This window comes from Arvicola amphibius, chromosome 14 (genome assembly GCF_903992535.2).
Source record: "Arvicola amphibius chromosome 14, mArvAmp1.2, whole genome shotgun sequence".
In the NCBI taxonomy this organism is placed as follows: domain Eukaryota; kingdom Metazoa; phylum Chordata; class Mammalia; order Rodentia; family Cricetidae; genus Arvicola; species Arvicola amphibius.
In genome coordinates, this window is record NC_052060.1 from 12,718,535 (window position 1) to 12,736,454 (window position 17,920).

At 48.7% G+C, this 17,920-nt stretch overlaps 1 protein-coding gene and 1 pseudogene across 1 annotated transcript in view; both read left to right on the forward strand.

Annotated features, from left to right (window-relative positions):
- Positions 1-255: 255 nt before the first annotated feature.
- LOC119801426 lies at positions 256-468 on the forward strand (annotated as a pseudogene).
- A 16,250-nt stretch (positions 469-16,718) lies between these two features.
- Igsf3 (immunoglobulin superfamily member 3) overlaps positions 16,719-17,920 on the forward strand; it is an 86,341-nt gene continuing 85,139 nt past the window's right edge. Inside the window, exon 1 of the mRNA XM_038311552.1 lies at positions 16,719-16,972. Within this exon, the coding sequence (XP_038167480.1) occupies positions 16,930-16,972 (43 nt within the window). The 5' untranslated portion in view covers positions 16,719-16,929. The remainder of the gene's footprint in view (positions 16,973-17,920) is intronic.

Below are 17,920 nucleotides of genomic sequence, written 5' to 3' on the forward strand. Positions count from 1 at the left end.
TCATGATTTTGTGCCAGATCATCAGATTTTTGTTTTTATATTTAATTAATTAATTTTTTGAGACTGGGTTTCTCTATGTAGCCCTGGCTGTCCTGGAATACACTATGTAGACCAGGCTGGCCTCAAACTCACAGAGATCCACCTCCCTCTGTCTCCCGAGTGCTGGGATTAAAGGCATGTGCCGTTTTTTTCCATTCTCTTCGGTTCTCACCCCTGAGTTTTTGGGTATAGTCTCCAGCGCTGACCACAGTCACCATGCCTCAGGAAATTGAGGAAATCAAGGACTTTCTGTTCACAGCCCCGCTGAAGGATGCCAAATCTGTCAAGATCAAGAATAACAAGGATAATGTGAAGTTTAAGGTTCGTTGCAGCAAGCCACCTTTACATCCTGGTCATCCTAGACAAAGAGAAGGCCGCGAAGTCGAAACAGCCCTGCCCTCTGGTTTGGCAGTGACGGCACTGAGATGAACCAGACCACTGAAAACTCAAAGACAGGAAGGAAGGAAGGAAGGAAGGGAGGGAGGGAGGGAGGGAGGGAAGGAAGGAAGGAAAAGGGAAAAAAGAAAGGAAGGGAAGGAAGGAAGGAAGGAAAAGGGAAAAAAGAAAGGAAGGGAAGGAAGGAAGGAAGGAAAAGGGAAAAAAGAAAGAAAGGCATGTGTCAGTGAATATTTTCTCTCTCTTTTTATTTTTATAAATTTATTTTTATTTTATGTGTGTTGGTGTTTTTTTTTTTTGTTTTGTTTTGTTTTTTGTTTTTTTTTTTTTTTTGCCTGTGTGTATGCCTGTGTGCGGATGTTAGGTCTCTTGGAATTGGAGTTACAGACAGTTCTGAGCTGCCATGTGGGTCCTGGGAATTGAACTTCTAGAAGTGTAGCCAGTGCTCTTACCCACTGAGCCATCTTTCCAGCCCCACAAATAAATATTTTTAAGGAAAAAAAAGATAAAAATCTGAATGCAATTGCTTGTCACTACTACCTGGTCCACGTGGCACTGTCTTTCACCTGGATTATTGGTTGATCTTAAACTGTCTTCACTTTTCCTTCACCTGCATAGTCTCTAGTCCACACAGCAGCCTGAACAGCCCTGTTCAAACTTAACCAGATTCTGGCACGCTTCCTGCTCCCACCGAAAGTTTCCGATGGCGGGCAAGGTCCTTCACATTATCACTCGGCTCCCTTCCCCTCCACACACACGCTAGCTCTCTCATAGGCCTCCTGCCCCACCCTATTTAAGCTAGAAATGATCCTGTCAGGTCCTGCACAGCCCTCCAGCCTCAAGAAGCTCCCTTCTCAGACCATTCTTGGCTTCCTCATCTCCTCTGTCCATTGCAGAGATCACATCTACAGGATCTCTGACTGTCCCTGTGGCGCGGCTGCCCCTCTTCTCTCTGCAATTCTTTTTGGGGCAGTACTTTTGGTTTGGGGTTTTGGGTGGTTGCTTAATTAGGGTTTCTATTGCTGTAAACAGACACCGTGACCACAGCAACTTTTATAAAGGAAAAACATCATTGTCATGGCCAGAAGCATGGCGGAATGCAGGCAGACATGGTGCTGGAAAGGAAGCTGAGAGTTCTACGTGTTGATCAGCAGGCAATAAGAAGTGAACTGTCACACTAGGTGTGGCTTGAGAATATATGAGACCTCAAAGCCTGCCTCCACAGTGACACACTTCCTCCAACAAGGCCACACCTACGCCCACAAAGCCACACCTCCTAATAGCACCACTCCCTATGGGCCATGCATTCAAACACGGGAGTCTATGGGGGCCATTCCTATTCAAACCACCACAGTGGTATTTTTGGTTTGGGTTTTTGTTGTTGTTCATTTGGTGTTTGTTTTTAAACGGGGTCTTTTTCGATAGTCCATGCTGGCTTCAGATTTATGCTAATCCCCTGTCTCAGCCTTCTGAGGGCTGGAATTGCAGCCGTGCTGTCCTGCACCCAGTACTAGGCTGCTCCTTTTTTATCCCTCGCGGCTTTTTCAAAGCCTTTCCCATCATCTGGTGTGCTTACTGTTGCCTCCCTTTAAGATGTCATATGTTTCACGTCTTTGTTGGCTCGTTGGTTCTTCTTGTGGAGGGCTAATTCCACTAGTGCAGGGCTTTTTTCCTGTCTCTCTCTCTCTCCCAGCGCCTGGAGTAGAATACTGCATTTAGTAGGCAGCTAACCTGCTATTCTTATTTGTTAATGTCAATGTTATATGATTATAGGATAATATAATATGATCAATAGTATTTGTTAAATGGCTGAATTTCCCGCACACTTGCTATGTGCCATCATTTCCCATGCTAACTATATCCAGTACTCTGCTCAATACAAAACATCTAACAAAGGCAGTTTAAGAAGCACGCACGGGACGGGTGGTATTGGCGCACACCTTTAATTCAAGCACTCCGTGAGGTAGAGGCCATCCTAGTCTACAGAGCAAGTTCCAGGACAGGCTCCAAAGCTACAGAGAAACTCACCTCAAAAAAAAAAAAAAAAAAAAAAGGGCTGGGCGGTGGTGGCGCACGCCTTTAATCCCAGCACTCGGGAGGCAGAGGCAGACGGATCTCTGTGAGCCTGGTCTACAAGAGCTAGTTCCAGGACAGGCTCCAAAGCCACAGAGAAACTCTGTCTCGAAAAACCAAAAAAAAAAAAAAAAAAAAAAAAAAAAAGGAAGGACTGCAGGGTTATGGTCTGTTGCAGCAGGAAGTTGTCAGGGTTATGGTCTGTTGCAGCAGGAAGTTGTGGCGGCAGGTGTGGGGTACAGCTGGTTACGGTATGCTTGTGCTCTGAAAGCGGGATGAGATTAACCTGGTGCTCAGCTCACTTCTTTTTTCCTTCAGTACAGGACCCGAGCCTAGGGATCGGTGTCACTCGTATTCAGGGCTCAGTTGTCTTCTTACCTCACTTCTCAGAGAAAGCCCCTCAGAAACACCTCTGGACATCGCCTAGGTGGCTCCAAGTCAAATGGACAGTGAAGACAAATCACACCACTAACCCCCTGACGAAAGTTCCCAATAAAGCAGCTGCTCCGGTGACCACTCTGCAGATGAGGCAACAGGCTAGCTGACTAAGATAATTTCCCAGGCCTGGAGAGACGGTGCTGTGGCTAAGCGTTTGCTGACCCTGGAGATGACAGACGCTCCGTCCCCAGTATCCACACTGAATGACTCATAACCTCTTCTCGCTTCTTCAGTCACGCACACAGATATGTTCGCGTACATAAAACTAAAATAAACCTTTTTTTAAGTGTGTGGCGGGGGGGGGCTGGAGAAATGTCTCATCAGTTAAGAATATGCATTGTTCTTTTCTAGGACCCAGGTTTGGTTCCCAGCACCCACATCATGGTTCATACGTTTTTTTGTTGTTGTTGTTGTTTTTGGTTTTTTTTTAATTTTTTGAGATAGGATTTCTCTGTGTAACAGTCCTGGCTGTGCTGGCTCTCACTCTGAAGACCAGGTTGGCTTCAACTCATAGGTCTCTGCCTGCCTCTGCCTCCCGAGTGCTGGAATTAAAGGCGTGCCTCCCTACTGCCCCACTTAGTTCATACATCTTTAAAAAAAAATAGTTCAAGGCCTGTTGGTGGTGGTGCACACATTTAGGCCCAGACTTGGGAGGCAGAAGCAGGCAGATCTCTGTGAGTTTGAGGCCAGCCTGCTCTACATAGTGAGTTCCAGGACAGCTGGGACTACACACAGAGAAATCCTGTCTCGAGAAACCAAATGATGTTTCAGAGTGACGGTCTGAATTTGCCTCAGAGTCCAGCTTCTCTGACTCTTCCTTCCAGAGTTTTACTCCACACAGGGAGAGGCTTCCTTAGGAATGCCTCTGTAGGACTGGGGAAAGCTTTTTTTTGGGGGGGGGGGGAGATAATTGTCTTCAGTCTGCTCCCGAGGAATCTCCCTGAACAACTAGAAGGAGGAAGAAGTGTCTAAGCCCTAGAACTCTTGCCTAGACCCAAATCTGTCAGTTCTCCCCCAAGAAGACCAAGAGGTTACCCCAGAGACTTCATCTGCATAATGAGATGACCTTTCTGGAATCCGGCTTTCGAGCTCCCAGAAGTTACTTAAGCCTCCACCATCTGGCCCTTGGGAAGACTCCGAGCTGACACGCTCTGTGGTTTCTTTCCCTGTCCTGTTCATGAATTTATACTCCTTTTCTTTCTAATAATCTGTCCATTGTCGATTCACTTCAATAGAACCTTTGAGGGGCAGGAGAAATCTTTTTTTTAACCCTCTGCCAGCGTTGTTTTTGTTTTTTTTTTTCTTCCTGTTTCTGTAATACAATGTCCCAGCCAAGGCTGCTTAAGGAAGAGAAGGCTTGTTGTGGGTCACAGGTCAAGGGACTGCGGTGAGGAAGTCAAGGCTCCAGGAGCTTGAAGCAGTCAAGACGGCCACCAATGCGTGCTTGTGCTCAGCTCGCGTTCCCCATTTTATACAGTAGGATCCCCTTCACAGTTATGATGGGTTTTGCACACCAATGATCATAATCAGGATAATCCCAGTAAGGTATGGTGGAGGCCCTGAATGTCTTTAATTCCAGCACTCAGGAGGGAGGCAGAAGCAGCTGGTCTCTGTGCGTTCAAGGCCATCCTGTTCTACGTTTTCAGTGTGTGGGAAGGGAAGAAGGAAGGAAAAAAAGGAAGGTCCCTCACAGGCATAGCCAGAGGCTTGCCTTCAGTTCAAGAACCTGTCAAGATGACGATCAATACTATCGGTGACAGAGGAAGTGTGTAATTTGAGTTGACTGATGAGTTTAATGTCACCGGCCTTCATCTGTCTCCTCGCATCCCTGGGGAAGGACCACTAGCTCCCAGGCCTCTGACAGAAGTATCTTTGTGTGGTGGGACATCTGACCACCTTGATCTGATCCTGTTGTTGTAAATCTGTAGTTATGAGAGAAAAGGAGGAAGGAAAAGGGAAAGAGGAGAGGGATAAAAACATGCATTAGAAAAAGAAGAAACCGGAAGAGGGAAAAGATGGAGGAGCTGATGGAAGGGATGATGCCTAGGACCACACAGATCCCCGTGTCCAGCTGAGAAAAAGCCACACAGCAAACACCCCCAGGGAAGTCCCTGCTCCCCTCCTTGTCCTCCGCTTACAGCGTTCCACACACGTCCTGGTATTGTGTCCATTCTTATTCTCTCCAAGTGGCCAAGGCCAGACTCCCAGACAGAGCAAGCTCTCCTTACACAGCCGCTGCTGAACGTTTGGCACAAATCTCCCCAAACCCAGTCCTACTTCCAGGTGACTTTGCTCCCTCTTTCCACCCCCACAGCCAGCCTCGGGCAAGATCAGCCCTCATTCAGATCCCCGGGTGGAGCCCACAAATGTCTGTGACTCCCTCCACCACAAGGCTGAAGTGGCTCCGCTGTGGGCGAGGATAAAAGGCGGCCCACTTGACTGCCTGACATCTGGGGGCCAAGAGTGGCTGGGGGGTTACCGCGGAATTCCACAGTCAGCCATTGTAGTAAAGGCTACCTCTGCCCTAGTGTTGATAGCTGATACACACAGACACACCCACGTATACACTCACTCACATGTGAAGCGAAAAAAATGGTTTTGAACAGCTCGGGACCAAGACAGATGGCTGTGGTGGATAGAATCTGGAGGAAAATAGCATCCCCTGTATTTCGGTGATGAAATGGGAGATTGCTAGGAAGAGGGCTTTGTTCTGTGCCGGATTCTCTGGGCAATTAATTGTGGAAGATCTGCTGGGAGGGCCCTGCTGGGTTTGAAATACTTCAGACATATTTCACAGATATCTGTGGTTACTTCAAGCTTTTCTCTCTCCCTTTCTCCTTTCCTCCTCCCTCCGCCCCTCTTTTTCTTTTCTGTCCCTTCTGCTTCTCTGTATTCCCTCCATCCAATTCTCCTCTGGTTCACTCTTTCTTCCCCCAGCTCTTTTCTTCTTTTTCTGTGGCTCCCAGCTCTTGTCCATAAATAGTAAATTATAACTGCAGAGAAGGGGACAATGAGGGGCCATTGAGTGTGGCAAAAATTACAGGCGACTTGGAGGAAAGTTTGCTGGCATCCATATGGGGTAATTTGTACGGTGAACTTAAGGTCCATGTGGGGGCTCCTAAACACCAGACAGCACTGAGGCCTGGAGGAGGGTGCTGCTGCTGGTTGCTCCCCAAGGATCCCTGAGACGAGCCTGGGTATGGGATTTGGAGATCTCCAGCAGATGGTCCTTCCAAGCTCCTGTGGATAAACTAAAGGGAGTGATCAATAATTAAAGTTCTTTGTACAAGTAAAAAAAAAAAACAAAAACAAACAAACAAACAAAAAAAAAACAACTGTTCTCAGTGTCTACGTGAATCACCTCCCACATGCGCTCAGAAGAGAGTCAGGTGCTGTGACCAAGTCGCCCTACTTGGAAACTTACATGATGTCCCCATCCCAGCTACCGCAGTGTCATAGAGCCCAGGGGCTAGAGGCCCACTCTGTGGTGTGTGTAAGTTCAAGGGCATTCATTCATGGAATCAATTCATTCTCCTGAATCCATTCTGTGATGCTTCCATCGACTGCCTGCCGAGTGCCAGCGTGGTTACTCAGTTAACAGCAGCCTGTCTCTAACCTCAAGAAACTTCTTAAGGAAAACATGCTTTAAATGAAGAGCCCAAGTTGGTGGGAAAGCGTTGCCCTGGCCATCACCCCCTCTAGCTCCACCTAAGACATGAACTCACTCCGGGAGAGGGGGGAGGAGAGATGTTTTTTACTCATGACAAGGGTGGGAGTTTGCCTAGCCAGAGGCAGCGGTAGAGGGAAGCACTCACCTCGCTGAGTCCCTGGCACACACAGACACAGCTGGGAAGCCACAGCTTACTGGTAGAACATAGGGAAGGTGGAGGTGATTAAGGGGTTGCTTAGAACCCATCTGAGGACATCTGGGTCCTATGTAAGCCTCAGAAGGGTTCCATCTGTGCTTTAGAAACACGCACATGTACACCTTTGGGGGGGATATTGTTTTGTTTTGAGTCAGGATCTTAACTATGTAGACCAGGCTAGCCTAAACTGGAACGTAAGATACTACTGCCTCAGCTTCCTGGCGTACTGGGATAAGATGCATACTTTGTAGGGCAGAAAGAAGAGAGTGAGGTCATTAAAACATAAACTAAGCCACTATGCAGCCCTGGATGGCCTGGAACGTGCTATAGACCAGGCTGATCTTGAACTCAGAGATCCTTTTGCCTTCACACAAGCGACACCACATCCAGTTTTGATAGCATTTCTCTTTGCTAACTTTTTTTTTTCTTATTTGTTCATTCAACTAGCATTTGCCGAACACATGCTGTGTATTAGCCTTGATTCGAAGCGTTGAGCACACCCCGGAGAGCCAGGCAGAGCGATTCCAGCAACTCTGAGCTTCCATCTTCCTGGGAAGACATACAAGGAACAGAGAAGCACATATACCAGAATCCCAGGGGGACAGAAAACAGGACTGCCTTCTTTCAGTGCTCATGATGATTTACTTCTATTTATCTGTCTACGGGTTTCTGTGTCTTTGTATGCCATATGTGCACGGGTACTGGTGGAAGCCTGAAGAAGGCACTGGATCCCTTAGAGCTGGAATCACAGGTAGTTGTGAACTGATAATGGAGGTGCTTAGAACCGAACTTGGGTCCTCTGTAAGAGCAGAAAGAGTTCTTAACTACTGAGCAATCGCTCCAGTCCTGAAGACTACCTTCTTTAACACCCCAAGGCACTGTTTTCAGTTAACCGAATATTTTTTATTCTTTTTTCCAAAAGACCGAAGTCTTGCCTCTGTGCTCCTTTTCAGTTTAACTGAATGCCTAAAGCTCCAGCTACAGTGTTAGTTCACTGTGTTTCCCTGCTTCAGTGGGTAACATTCAGGCATGCGAAGGGTTAAGCACACTTGCGTGTCGTTCTGGAAATATAATCGGCATCTATCATATTACTGTTATGGGAAAATATGCTCCGAGTTCCAAATAATTAACTTGCAAGTGAACTTTGAAACTGTCAGCCAGGCTCATGTATATTTGGGGGGAGGTTTGCCAATGTCTTTGCACTCTTATGGGGAGAGGCAGCATGCCAGCCCAATCAGCCCAGACAGCCCTGGCGATCATGGGGTAACAGATGTCTCAGAAAAAGCACCCCTTCCAGAAGGTTCTGTTAGGCTTTGCACTCAGCGTTGAGATTCTTAAAATCTCAGACCTGTGCCGAAACACCTCACCATGTACAAGGAAGGATAGGCATGTTTTTTCTTCACCAGAGGGACCAAGACAAATTCTTCAGAATTTTTCACCTGGACCACAGCGTGACTGAAAGTGGCAGCCAGCCTGGGCATCCGGCCCAGCAGCCTTATGACATGGAGCAGGAGAAAGCTTGGGGGTCAGCCAATTTAACCCAGAGAACTCACTCCAACAAGACAAGCAGTGTGGCACCTAGCCTACCCACAGTGTCTGGGGCTTCTCAGTATTTTAGCAAAAGGAGGACGCTCATAGAGGGAAGGGCAAGAAGGGGGTGATCCAAGGCTGCTAAGTTACAAACAAACGAAGCAGGATTTGCTGAGATTGTGAGCCAGGGAGTCATCAGATCTTCAATGTTTGGGGCTGGGAACAAGGGTGTCCCAAGGACCACAGTTGGGGTTAACTCTTGATTCTTTGACTCCAAGTGATGCAGTGTAGCCAAGAGACTCCTTAGTCAAATCAGAAACACTGATCGGAGAGGATGTGGTTGTGAATCCAGGCGGCTCTGAGCTTAGTCATTCCGTTGCTGTAACATTGATACCTAAGACCACTTGATGAACCAGGCTAAGCAGCACATGCCTTCAATCCCATCACTTCGGAGGCAGAGTCAGGTGGATCTCTGTGAGTTCAAGTCCAGCCTGGTCTATATAGTAAGGCACCCCCCATCAAAAAAAAAAAAAGGCTAGTTGATTTATAAACCAAAGGGGGTTGTTTAGCTCGTGGTTTTGGAGACCTAAGACTGTGGCATTGGCGTGTACTTTTGGTGAGAGCACTGTAGCATGTCGGTACACGTTGGTGAAGGAGAAGGGGAAGCAGGTATGGGCTTAAGAGGCTGGGCGAGAGACAGTAAGAGAGCAAGGGGCAAGCTCTAGATAGCCTGCTTTCTTTCCTGCGGTGTGACTCCCTCACAGAACTGGAGCCCTATGATCTAAACACCTCTTCACACTCCCTCCACCTCTTAACACTGTGACATTGGCAGTCAAATGCCAAGGAACCACATTCAAGCTACAGCTGACACATCCTGACATTTTGGCTTTAAAAGCCATTTGAAGTCAAGTCTGAAGCAGGGGTAGGGAAATAGAGTCATCTAGCTTAGTTCAGGAACCTAGACTTTTAAACACGTCTGCATAGCCAGTACATAGCCAGTTTAAGGCTTCCTAATTAGTTTAACCAACCTCATTTTACAGAAGGTTCTTAGAACATAGCAACAGAGTCTGGATGGGAAGTTGGAATTTCTAACCCTGGCCCATTGCTCGTTGGATGTTGGGAAGTACGCATTAGTATAGAGAACAGCTCACGAGTACTGAGAACCTGGCATTTGGCTAGGTTCTTTCCACTCCTCAAACCACTAACACGAGCAACCTCACTTTGAGGGTATGTGGTACTGTAACTCAACTCACATTTATAAATAGGAACCTCAGACTAGAAAGGATAAGTAGCTGGGAACGGAGGCTCAAACCTGCAATCCTTGCACTTGGGGCATAAGAACTGCTTCAAATCCGAGGCTAACGTGGACCACATAGTGAGTTCCAGACCAGTCTGGGATACACAATGAGGACCTATCTCAAAGACCAAAACAAAAAAGCTTGACACAGAGTTAGGTGTCACTAAACACAGACTCTGGCCCCAAACTCATGCCTTAGCTTTTACAGCCACTGTTCTCTCTCAGTAATGAAAGAAGCAAGCTCAATTTTTGTGGAGAATGGAGAATGTTCCCTAAATAGAATTAGACTTTCCCCTTGGAGGTAATCCAGGCCTCAGTGGCACTGGGGCAAAACTACTCACTTCTCTAACGCTAGGTGGCGCATCGAAGGTTCTGAGCACCCACCTGTGGGTGAAGCCTTTGGGGACTACCCACTCTCTACCCTGGTCTCCAGATATAATAGTCTCTGTGTTTGAAGACAGATGGCAGCCTGTGTAAGCTATTCCTAGTCCCAGCTCCGGGGATCCTTGTCTGTGTAGGTGGTAATCGCTGAGGAAAGCTGGCTTTCAGGAGAACTGTTCAGCGCACGCTTCGAGCCTCGCTCAGGCTGAGCTGTGAGGTAGGAGGCTCTGCTCTTTTCACAGGACTCTTCCTGGTACACGGAAGAGCAGTCAGCGCCACGGGAGAGTCGGGGATTGGGGCTGCTTGTGAGAGTGTTGTCTATGCCTACTATCTTTAGACAAAACGCTTTGATCCCAACTTTCTTTCTGATGACAAAGGAGAACGTTGGTCGACACCCTTTTTCATTTTGCCTTAAAATTTGAACGTCTTGCTGGTTTGGGGTTTATAATTGATCCTTTTGATTATAACCATCTGTGGGTCTGTAAATCTCAAACTCATGGAATCTCTTGACCATACCTTATTTTAAAACAAAATTTGTTCCCCACAGCATTTAATTTAAATGCCGGGTCTGGTGGTGCAGGCAGGCCTGAAACCAGCTACGCAGGAGGCTCAGGCAACTCTAGATCAGCTTAGGTAACTTAGTGGCCCCATCTCAAAACGAAAAGGGGGCTGTGGACATATCTCAGTGGTAGAGCACTTGTTGAGCGTGCAGAGCCCCAAGGTCAGTCCCCAAGATAGCCAAAGTGACAACCTAGAGCGCGGGTTGCAGCCAAGCCTGGGTTTGATCTTCAGAGCACACATGCTAGAAGGAGAGAATTAACTCCTGCAAGCTGTCCTTCGATCTCCCCAAAACAACGAACATTTAACAAATTAGAAATTAGGAAGAACTCTAGAAAATCTAGTCTAGATATCCTTGTTGTCTCGAAGTAGGAAACTCAGATACCAGGGTCCTCCGTGCCTAACAGTGGTACTTACCTGGGATTCTTAGGGACTGTGTCTTCAGCCCACCCAGCCCCAGCTCCCCTTCTTCTTGTTTCTCCATCTGGCTGCACGGGCAGCCTGGGTTGAGCTCCCTGATGGAGAAGGGGTCTTCTAAGACTCACGAAATACCTATCTTGTTCCAGGCCAATCTAGAAGGAGATTGGGAAGTTGGGGTGTAGAGGTGAAGCAAGCAGCCAGTGTGCAGGCAGGACACAGGGTGGATTTGCTGACAGGGTCTTCTGCACTGTCCTCCCAGCCGATGTCTTTGTCCCCTTCGAGTCCCTTTTCAGCTCACTTCCGCGCCTGCTTCTCATCTCTTGAAGGGGCCACCATCAACCCTGGTTCCAGTTCACGGTTATGTTTACTTCATCCTATCATTTCTTTTGTGTCTGGGAGACACGGGCATTTTAACCGTGGCCTTCTCTCCCTATCCAGCAGCTAGCATAATTCTTTGCATATTGTGTATGTTTCCTAAGTGTGGAATGTAGGAAGAACCTGATGCTGGGAACCCGCTATGGTGATGTAGGCCAAAAGTTGAAAGAGGAGGTTGCTAGGCATCCAGATGGTGGAGGAGAGGCAGGGTAAGAAGCAAAAATCTGGGAAAGCGACAAGGAATTACTGACTGCAGAGGTTCAAGGTTGGAGGTCCAGGTAGGGGACCCAGGAAACTGAGTTTGGGGGAGGGTGCTGGCAGCTTGATAGGGCCGAGAGTTCTCAACAGGCTGAGATGGACCTTCAAGAAAAGTCCTTGATCCCTCTTTCTCACTTTTTCCATATTGGGTTCTTCAGAGAGTGCAATAGAAGGTTTCCAGACTCCATCTGTTCACCACGACCTTCATGCTTACTGCCCTCAGCAGAGCTATGAACCCCTCTCACCTGTGCGATGTCAGAGACCCGTCCATCATCTGCCTTCGGCTTCCTTTCCTGTTGCAGCCCGGGATCCAAAGTGCTTCCCAGCCAACGAGGTCCTCCGGTCTGACCTCTGTGTCTTACCTCCGTGGTTTCTCGGATCACACTCCTCCCGCTTCTCCTTTCTGCTATGTTAGATGTACTGGGTGGTGGTAGCACACACCTTTAATCCCAGCAACTGTGGCAGAGGCAGGTGAATCTCTGAGTTCTGCGTTCAAGGTCAGCCTGGTCTACAGATCAAGTTCCAGGACAGCTGGGACTACAGAGAAACCCTATCTTGAAAAACAAAACAAACAAAACAATGGGGGGGGGGGGGGCTGGAGAGATGTCTCTGCAGTTAAGAGCACTGACGGCTTTTCAGGACCTAAGTTCAATTCCCAGCAACCACAAGGTGGCTCACAACCATCTATAGTGGGATCTGATGCCCTCTTCTGGCATACAGTTGTACATGCACATAGAGCATTCGGAAACAAATCTTTAAAAAAAAAATCTTTTAATTTCAGAGCGTGTTAGCTGGCCTAGCACTTGCTTTCTCCCGCAGACATCACCGTTTTTTCTCCTCCTCCCTGCATCTAAATCAAGTTTCTGTTTTAATTCCTCTTTGAGAGATCCTCGTTGTGTACTTAGAACAGAGTTCTGCTCCTCACCTCACCTCACCCACCACACACACTACGCACACCACACACACATACTACACTTTACACCACACACACATACATACCACACCATATACACACCACACACACAGACACACACACACTACATACACTACATTTACACACACAGCACACACACATACACACCACACACAGCACACACACATACACCCCCCCACACACATACATACCACACCATACACACACCACACACACTACACACCACACACACTACATACACTACATTTACACACACAGCACACACACATACACACCACACACCCACCATACACACCACACACACACACACTGTTCTATCACCTCACTTTCTTTAGAACACAGGTCATTGTGCTATATACTTATTTGTTTCATTGTCTGTTTTTCTCAGGAGAATGTACTAAGAGAACAGAGACATTTCTTCAGCACATAGATGTTTAGGAAATAAACAAAGGCATCTAGTACACCAGAGCTGAGAGACACCAGGGCCACTGTTGTCTTGGGGGAAAGAGGGAATATGTAATCTATGAGAGGAGACTTTTAATACAATGCTTTAAATCTGCAAGAAATGTTCAATTTGATATGATAGAAGTATGTATAGTTCAATTACATATACAGATCAAGTTCCAAGAGTTGTTTGGGGATAAATGATAATTACAGGGCAGACTGCTCTCAAGGAGTTACAACCAAGGGAGAGGGGAAGGGACAAACACACACTTTCCAATTGTCTGGGTACCCCATGACAAGATCTTCGTTGTCTTGTACATTAGAGGTATTGAATTTGGGGAGGGGAGTGAGTTATGAGTATATTCTAATACATTCATTTTTTTGTTGACTATGTGTGCATGTATGTGTCCTTGTGTGTAGATTATATGTAGAACCCAGAGGACAACAACCTTAGGCATGGTCCCTTGGGTGTTATCCACACTTTTTTTTTTTCTGGTTTTTTGAGACAGGGTTTCTCTGTGTAGCTTTGGCGCCTGATCTGGAACTCACTCTGTAGACCAGACTGTCCTGGAACTCACAGAGATCCGCCTGCCTCTGCCTCCTGGGATTAAAGTGTTGGGATTAAAGGTGTGTGCCACTACTGCCCGGGTCACATTTTTGTTTTTTTAACGTGAGTTCTTGTTGACAGAGGTTTCTGTCCCACCATGTCCCACATCCGTTTAGTCCCAAATAATCACACAGAGGTCTGCATTAATTACAAACTGACTGATTAATATGAAGCCTGAGCTTCTTATAACTTATATTAGCCCATAATTCTTGTCTGTGTTAGCTCTGTGGCTTGGTACCTTTTCCGGCAAGGGAGTCACATCTTGCTTGCTCTCTGTCTGGGTAATGACTGCAGACTGAAACTTTCCTCTTCCCATAATTCTCCATAATTCTCATGGTCACGCCTCTACTTCCTGCCTGGTTGCCATTGGCCTGCCTCTACTTCCTGCCTGGCTAATGGCCAATCAGCATTTTATTAAAAATAATACAAGCGACAGGATAAAAGACCATTGTCCCCAAGCAGGTTCTGGGGATTTACACAGGGAGCACTTTACCAAACAAGTCGTCTCTGCAATGTCTTCTCTTGGTACAGTATTTTGCTCCCATACAATTCAGTAAGTAAGTCCTTCTGAGTTCTGAAGTCGGCTGGTCGTTTCTTTGGACATGGCTATCCAATCAAGATGCTTCTTGGAAATCTCAAGCTCTAACCTTCATCTTGATCCCATGAGTCCTGATCTCAGTCACCAAGCCTCTCTCACACTTACTTGGACATCCCACGGAGTGACCCCAAGGCCTGCTCCACCCACTCTATCCCTGTAGCTGCTTGTGTGGTCTTGGTTACTTCCATTTCCTGGACTTTTCAGTCATCCTGAGCCATGACTTCTTCAGTCTTCCAGAAAATCCCTTCATGCCTTAGCTGTGTGGTTTTATAAAATACACAACTGTCAGCCACAGTTCCCTACTCAAACTCTTCAAGGGAGTCCCCTGGACCCAAGCCCGAGGCCCAGTCTTTCACCCCTCTGACTTCTGATTCTTTGTTACAGATCCCTTCTGCCAATCTTCCTTCCAGCCCACCTAGGGGCCCACAGAGCTGTCTGCCATAGGTACTGAGTCTTTCCCCCTCTGGACCTCTGAAGGTGTGTTCCCGGGGCCTGTGATGGCCTTGGTATCTCCTCCTCTGCCTCTATATTCTGTTCCATGGAATTCTTCTTAGTTTTCTCTAGGAGATGCTGGGCCCTAGCCTGCTCAGCCTCCCACCGCATAACACACAGGGTTGGGGGCCTTCCTTGACCCCATTTTCCAGTTACGCAGGGCTCATGCTACTGTACCCAAACAGACAACGAGCTCCTCAACGGCAGTATGATCTGACTTGCTCTGTCTGTAATGAGTCGCTTTAGCACTTTGCGTTTGGTAATATCGAATAAATATGGAGACACTTGCATGGCGAGTACTGTTTTAAAATAATGACAGTTCATTTTTACTGAGTGCTTTTGACATATGAGGCCTTCTGCTAAGTGCTTTACAAGAGTGACGTGAACAACATCTCACACAATCCTATTAAGCAGAAGTTATTTCCTTTCCGTATTAGATGAGAAAACCGAGGCACAGGGAGGTTAAGCAACCGGGGTTAAGGCCCCCAGCTAAGAAGTGGAGACATCTGGGCAAGAACCAAGGTTGTCTTCGGGGTCCAGATTCTGTACTAGCGTAAAACACAATGTGGGGGTTCACTACAAAAACAAATTTAAGTCTCCAGCAAAGCGCTTTGCTTTTGTTTATTGGGCAAAAAAACGCGACCCCAGGGCCTGGGGTTTGGGAAGGGGCCACGGTGCGCGAACCCGGGGTTAACTTTCCATCAGCTCAGACCAGGTGGTCCGCAGCTGCGCACCGGCTCAGCCTAGGAGCTCCGGGGCGGTGGGCGGGGCGAACCGGGGGCGTGTCCCTATGAGGCCACCGCCCTCGCCCCTGCTCGCCACGCTGGGAGCTGCAGGCCAGGCCGGAGCTGGAGGGCGGGGCCTGGGGCGGGGCGGGAGCCGGGCAGCCTTAGCTGCTGCGGGAGGAGAGGAGGAAGCTGCGCGTCTTGGGAGGCGTGCGGGACACGTACTGGCGGACTATCGGCCGCTGGGAGCTGCGGGACCCCGGGCGAGGTGAGCGCGGGCGGGCGCTGATCGGGGTTCGGGGGCGCGGGGAGCATGGCGTGGGGATCTGCGTCCCGCTCCGGGCCCAAGCCCCTTTCTCCGTTCGACCCGGCGTGCGCGGAGCGGGCTCGGCCGTCGGCGAGCGGAGCCCCGGGCCCCCTTCTTCTCGGTGCCTTTTCTTTGCCTGCGTCTCAGAATCAACCGCCGGGGAGGTAAAACAATAGCGGGCCACCTGGGACGCGGCGCGCCCCGGCTCCCACGGCCGGCGCCCCGAGTCGCGGCCCCGTGCCAGCCCCGTGGCGACCCGCGCTGCCGAGGGTGGGGCTGCCCGCCGCGCCCCGCTCCGTGGACCGCGACGGGAAAAGCCCGCGAGTGAGAGGCATTTGGTGAAAGTGTTTTGAGAACAATCGTAATTGCCCTGCTCTGGGCGGGGAAACTGAGGCGTAGGGCACGGAAGGTAAGACTTGTACAAGGTCAGGATGCACACACGGGCTGCCCCTAGCCCTGGGAGGGGACCCGGGTGGCTCGGCCAACCGGGCGCTTCGGCCTCTCTTGGTTTTTCGGCGGTTGTGTTGGCCTTGGATAAATGTCTGCTGTGTTTGTTTTAGAAATCTGCCGGCTTTTGTGGGACCGCTCCCGGTCTACTGAATGCCAGCTTACTTCGTGTGCATCTGGGAGGTTTTGGGGCAGGTGACAGCACCGTGACCTATCACCATGGATGGAGATGGACTTTTCGATGAAGAAATACAAAGTGTCTTTACCAGTCAGGGTGCTTTGACTGGCCAAGGTTTTGACAAAACCTACCTAGTTCCCTCCAGGGGATCCGAATGAGAGATCTCAGACACCTTCACTGCGAAGCCAAGGACATTTCTGTATAATCAACGGATGAAAGGGTTTTCTCAGACTCTCTTTCCAACCGTTTTCCTTGAGGATTAATCCACCAGAATCCACAGTTCCGGTGGAGACTGCAAGGCATACAATGTGGCAGAAGCCTAGAGCGCCTTTGGAATCACTCTGGACCCTGCCTTTTTAGCCTGGAGGACTCTTCTTGCCTATGCCACTCCCCTCCCCTGCCCCCAACTCTCTCCTGCTGTCGTTGACTGGATCTCGTTTTCCCGGTGAAGTTCTGTTTCCAAACTGTTCCCTGGAGCTATAAGTGGATTGGCAGTAATGAGAGATTAGGCGGTGGGAGAAGCACCGTGCCCTGTGCCGTGTCCTCTTCCTGCTGCGGCTGCCGAAATGAAGTGCTTTTTCCCAGTGCTGGGCTGGCTGGCTGTGGTGGGTAAGTGGCTGCTGATCAGTTCTATGGCTGCTGTGAAAGTTTAGCCTGCTCCCATTGCTAATTCCTTCTGGTTCTCTCCCATCAACACCGGGCTCTGGGGGACAGCAAGGGGTAGCCAGAGTGTGACAGAGTGGATTCAAGTACCAAGAGGGTCCATTTCTGACCCAGGAAGAATGGTGGAATATGGGTTGTCTTTAAGCAGGAGTATTTACTGTCCTGGGCCTTTGGGTGAAGCCCCTGTGGCTTAGAGATTGGTGTGTGGGCTGAGGCTTCCAGGGTTTTCACTTTTGTGTTGGTCTATGTTGGTTCCAGGGAAGTTACAACATAATTCTCACCCTGTTGGGAGAGGTGGTTTGATGAATGAAGGTGTCTTTTCTTTTTGTTGTTTTTGGAGGGGGAAGTGGGAGTGGGTGGGCTGCGGGTTGAAGGGAGGCTTTGTCTTGCCAAAGAAGTGTGTAGGCTAAATGTGTTTGAAGACACTAGCCTTGTGTCTCAGTACCAACGAAGCTGAGCTCACGGTCCTTGTAGGAGGTGAAGCTGGGGACCTTGGAGCTGCCTGCAAGGGGTGTATGAGGATTGGTTTTCATACCCTCAGAGGAAAGTCTGAAGGCTCAGAGTAGGAGGAAGAAACTGGGGTCTCAGAAGTGAGCCCTTAATGCCTCTCTTAAGGTTCTCATCTCCGCTGTAGATTCCCCACTCCCTTGTCCATTCTTGTTCTTCCTCGAGCACATCCCCACTGTGTATCTGCCAATGCGTCAGTTTATAATAAACTTGATAGCTGGCACTCAGCGCATTCCTTTACCAGATCTCAGACCTGGAGTATGGACACACCCCCACCTCCTCGGTGTGACTGTACCTTCTGCATTCGGAGAAGTTGTTGGTGTTGGCCCTTTGCTTCTCTGTTCTGGGTGTCTTGAACTTACGGGATTTATGCCTGGAGATTGTCTC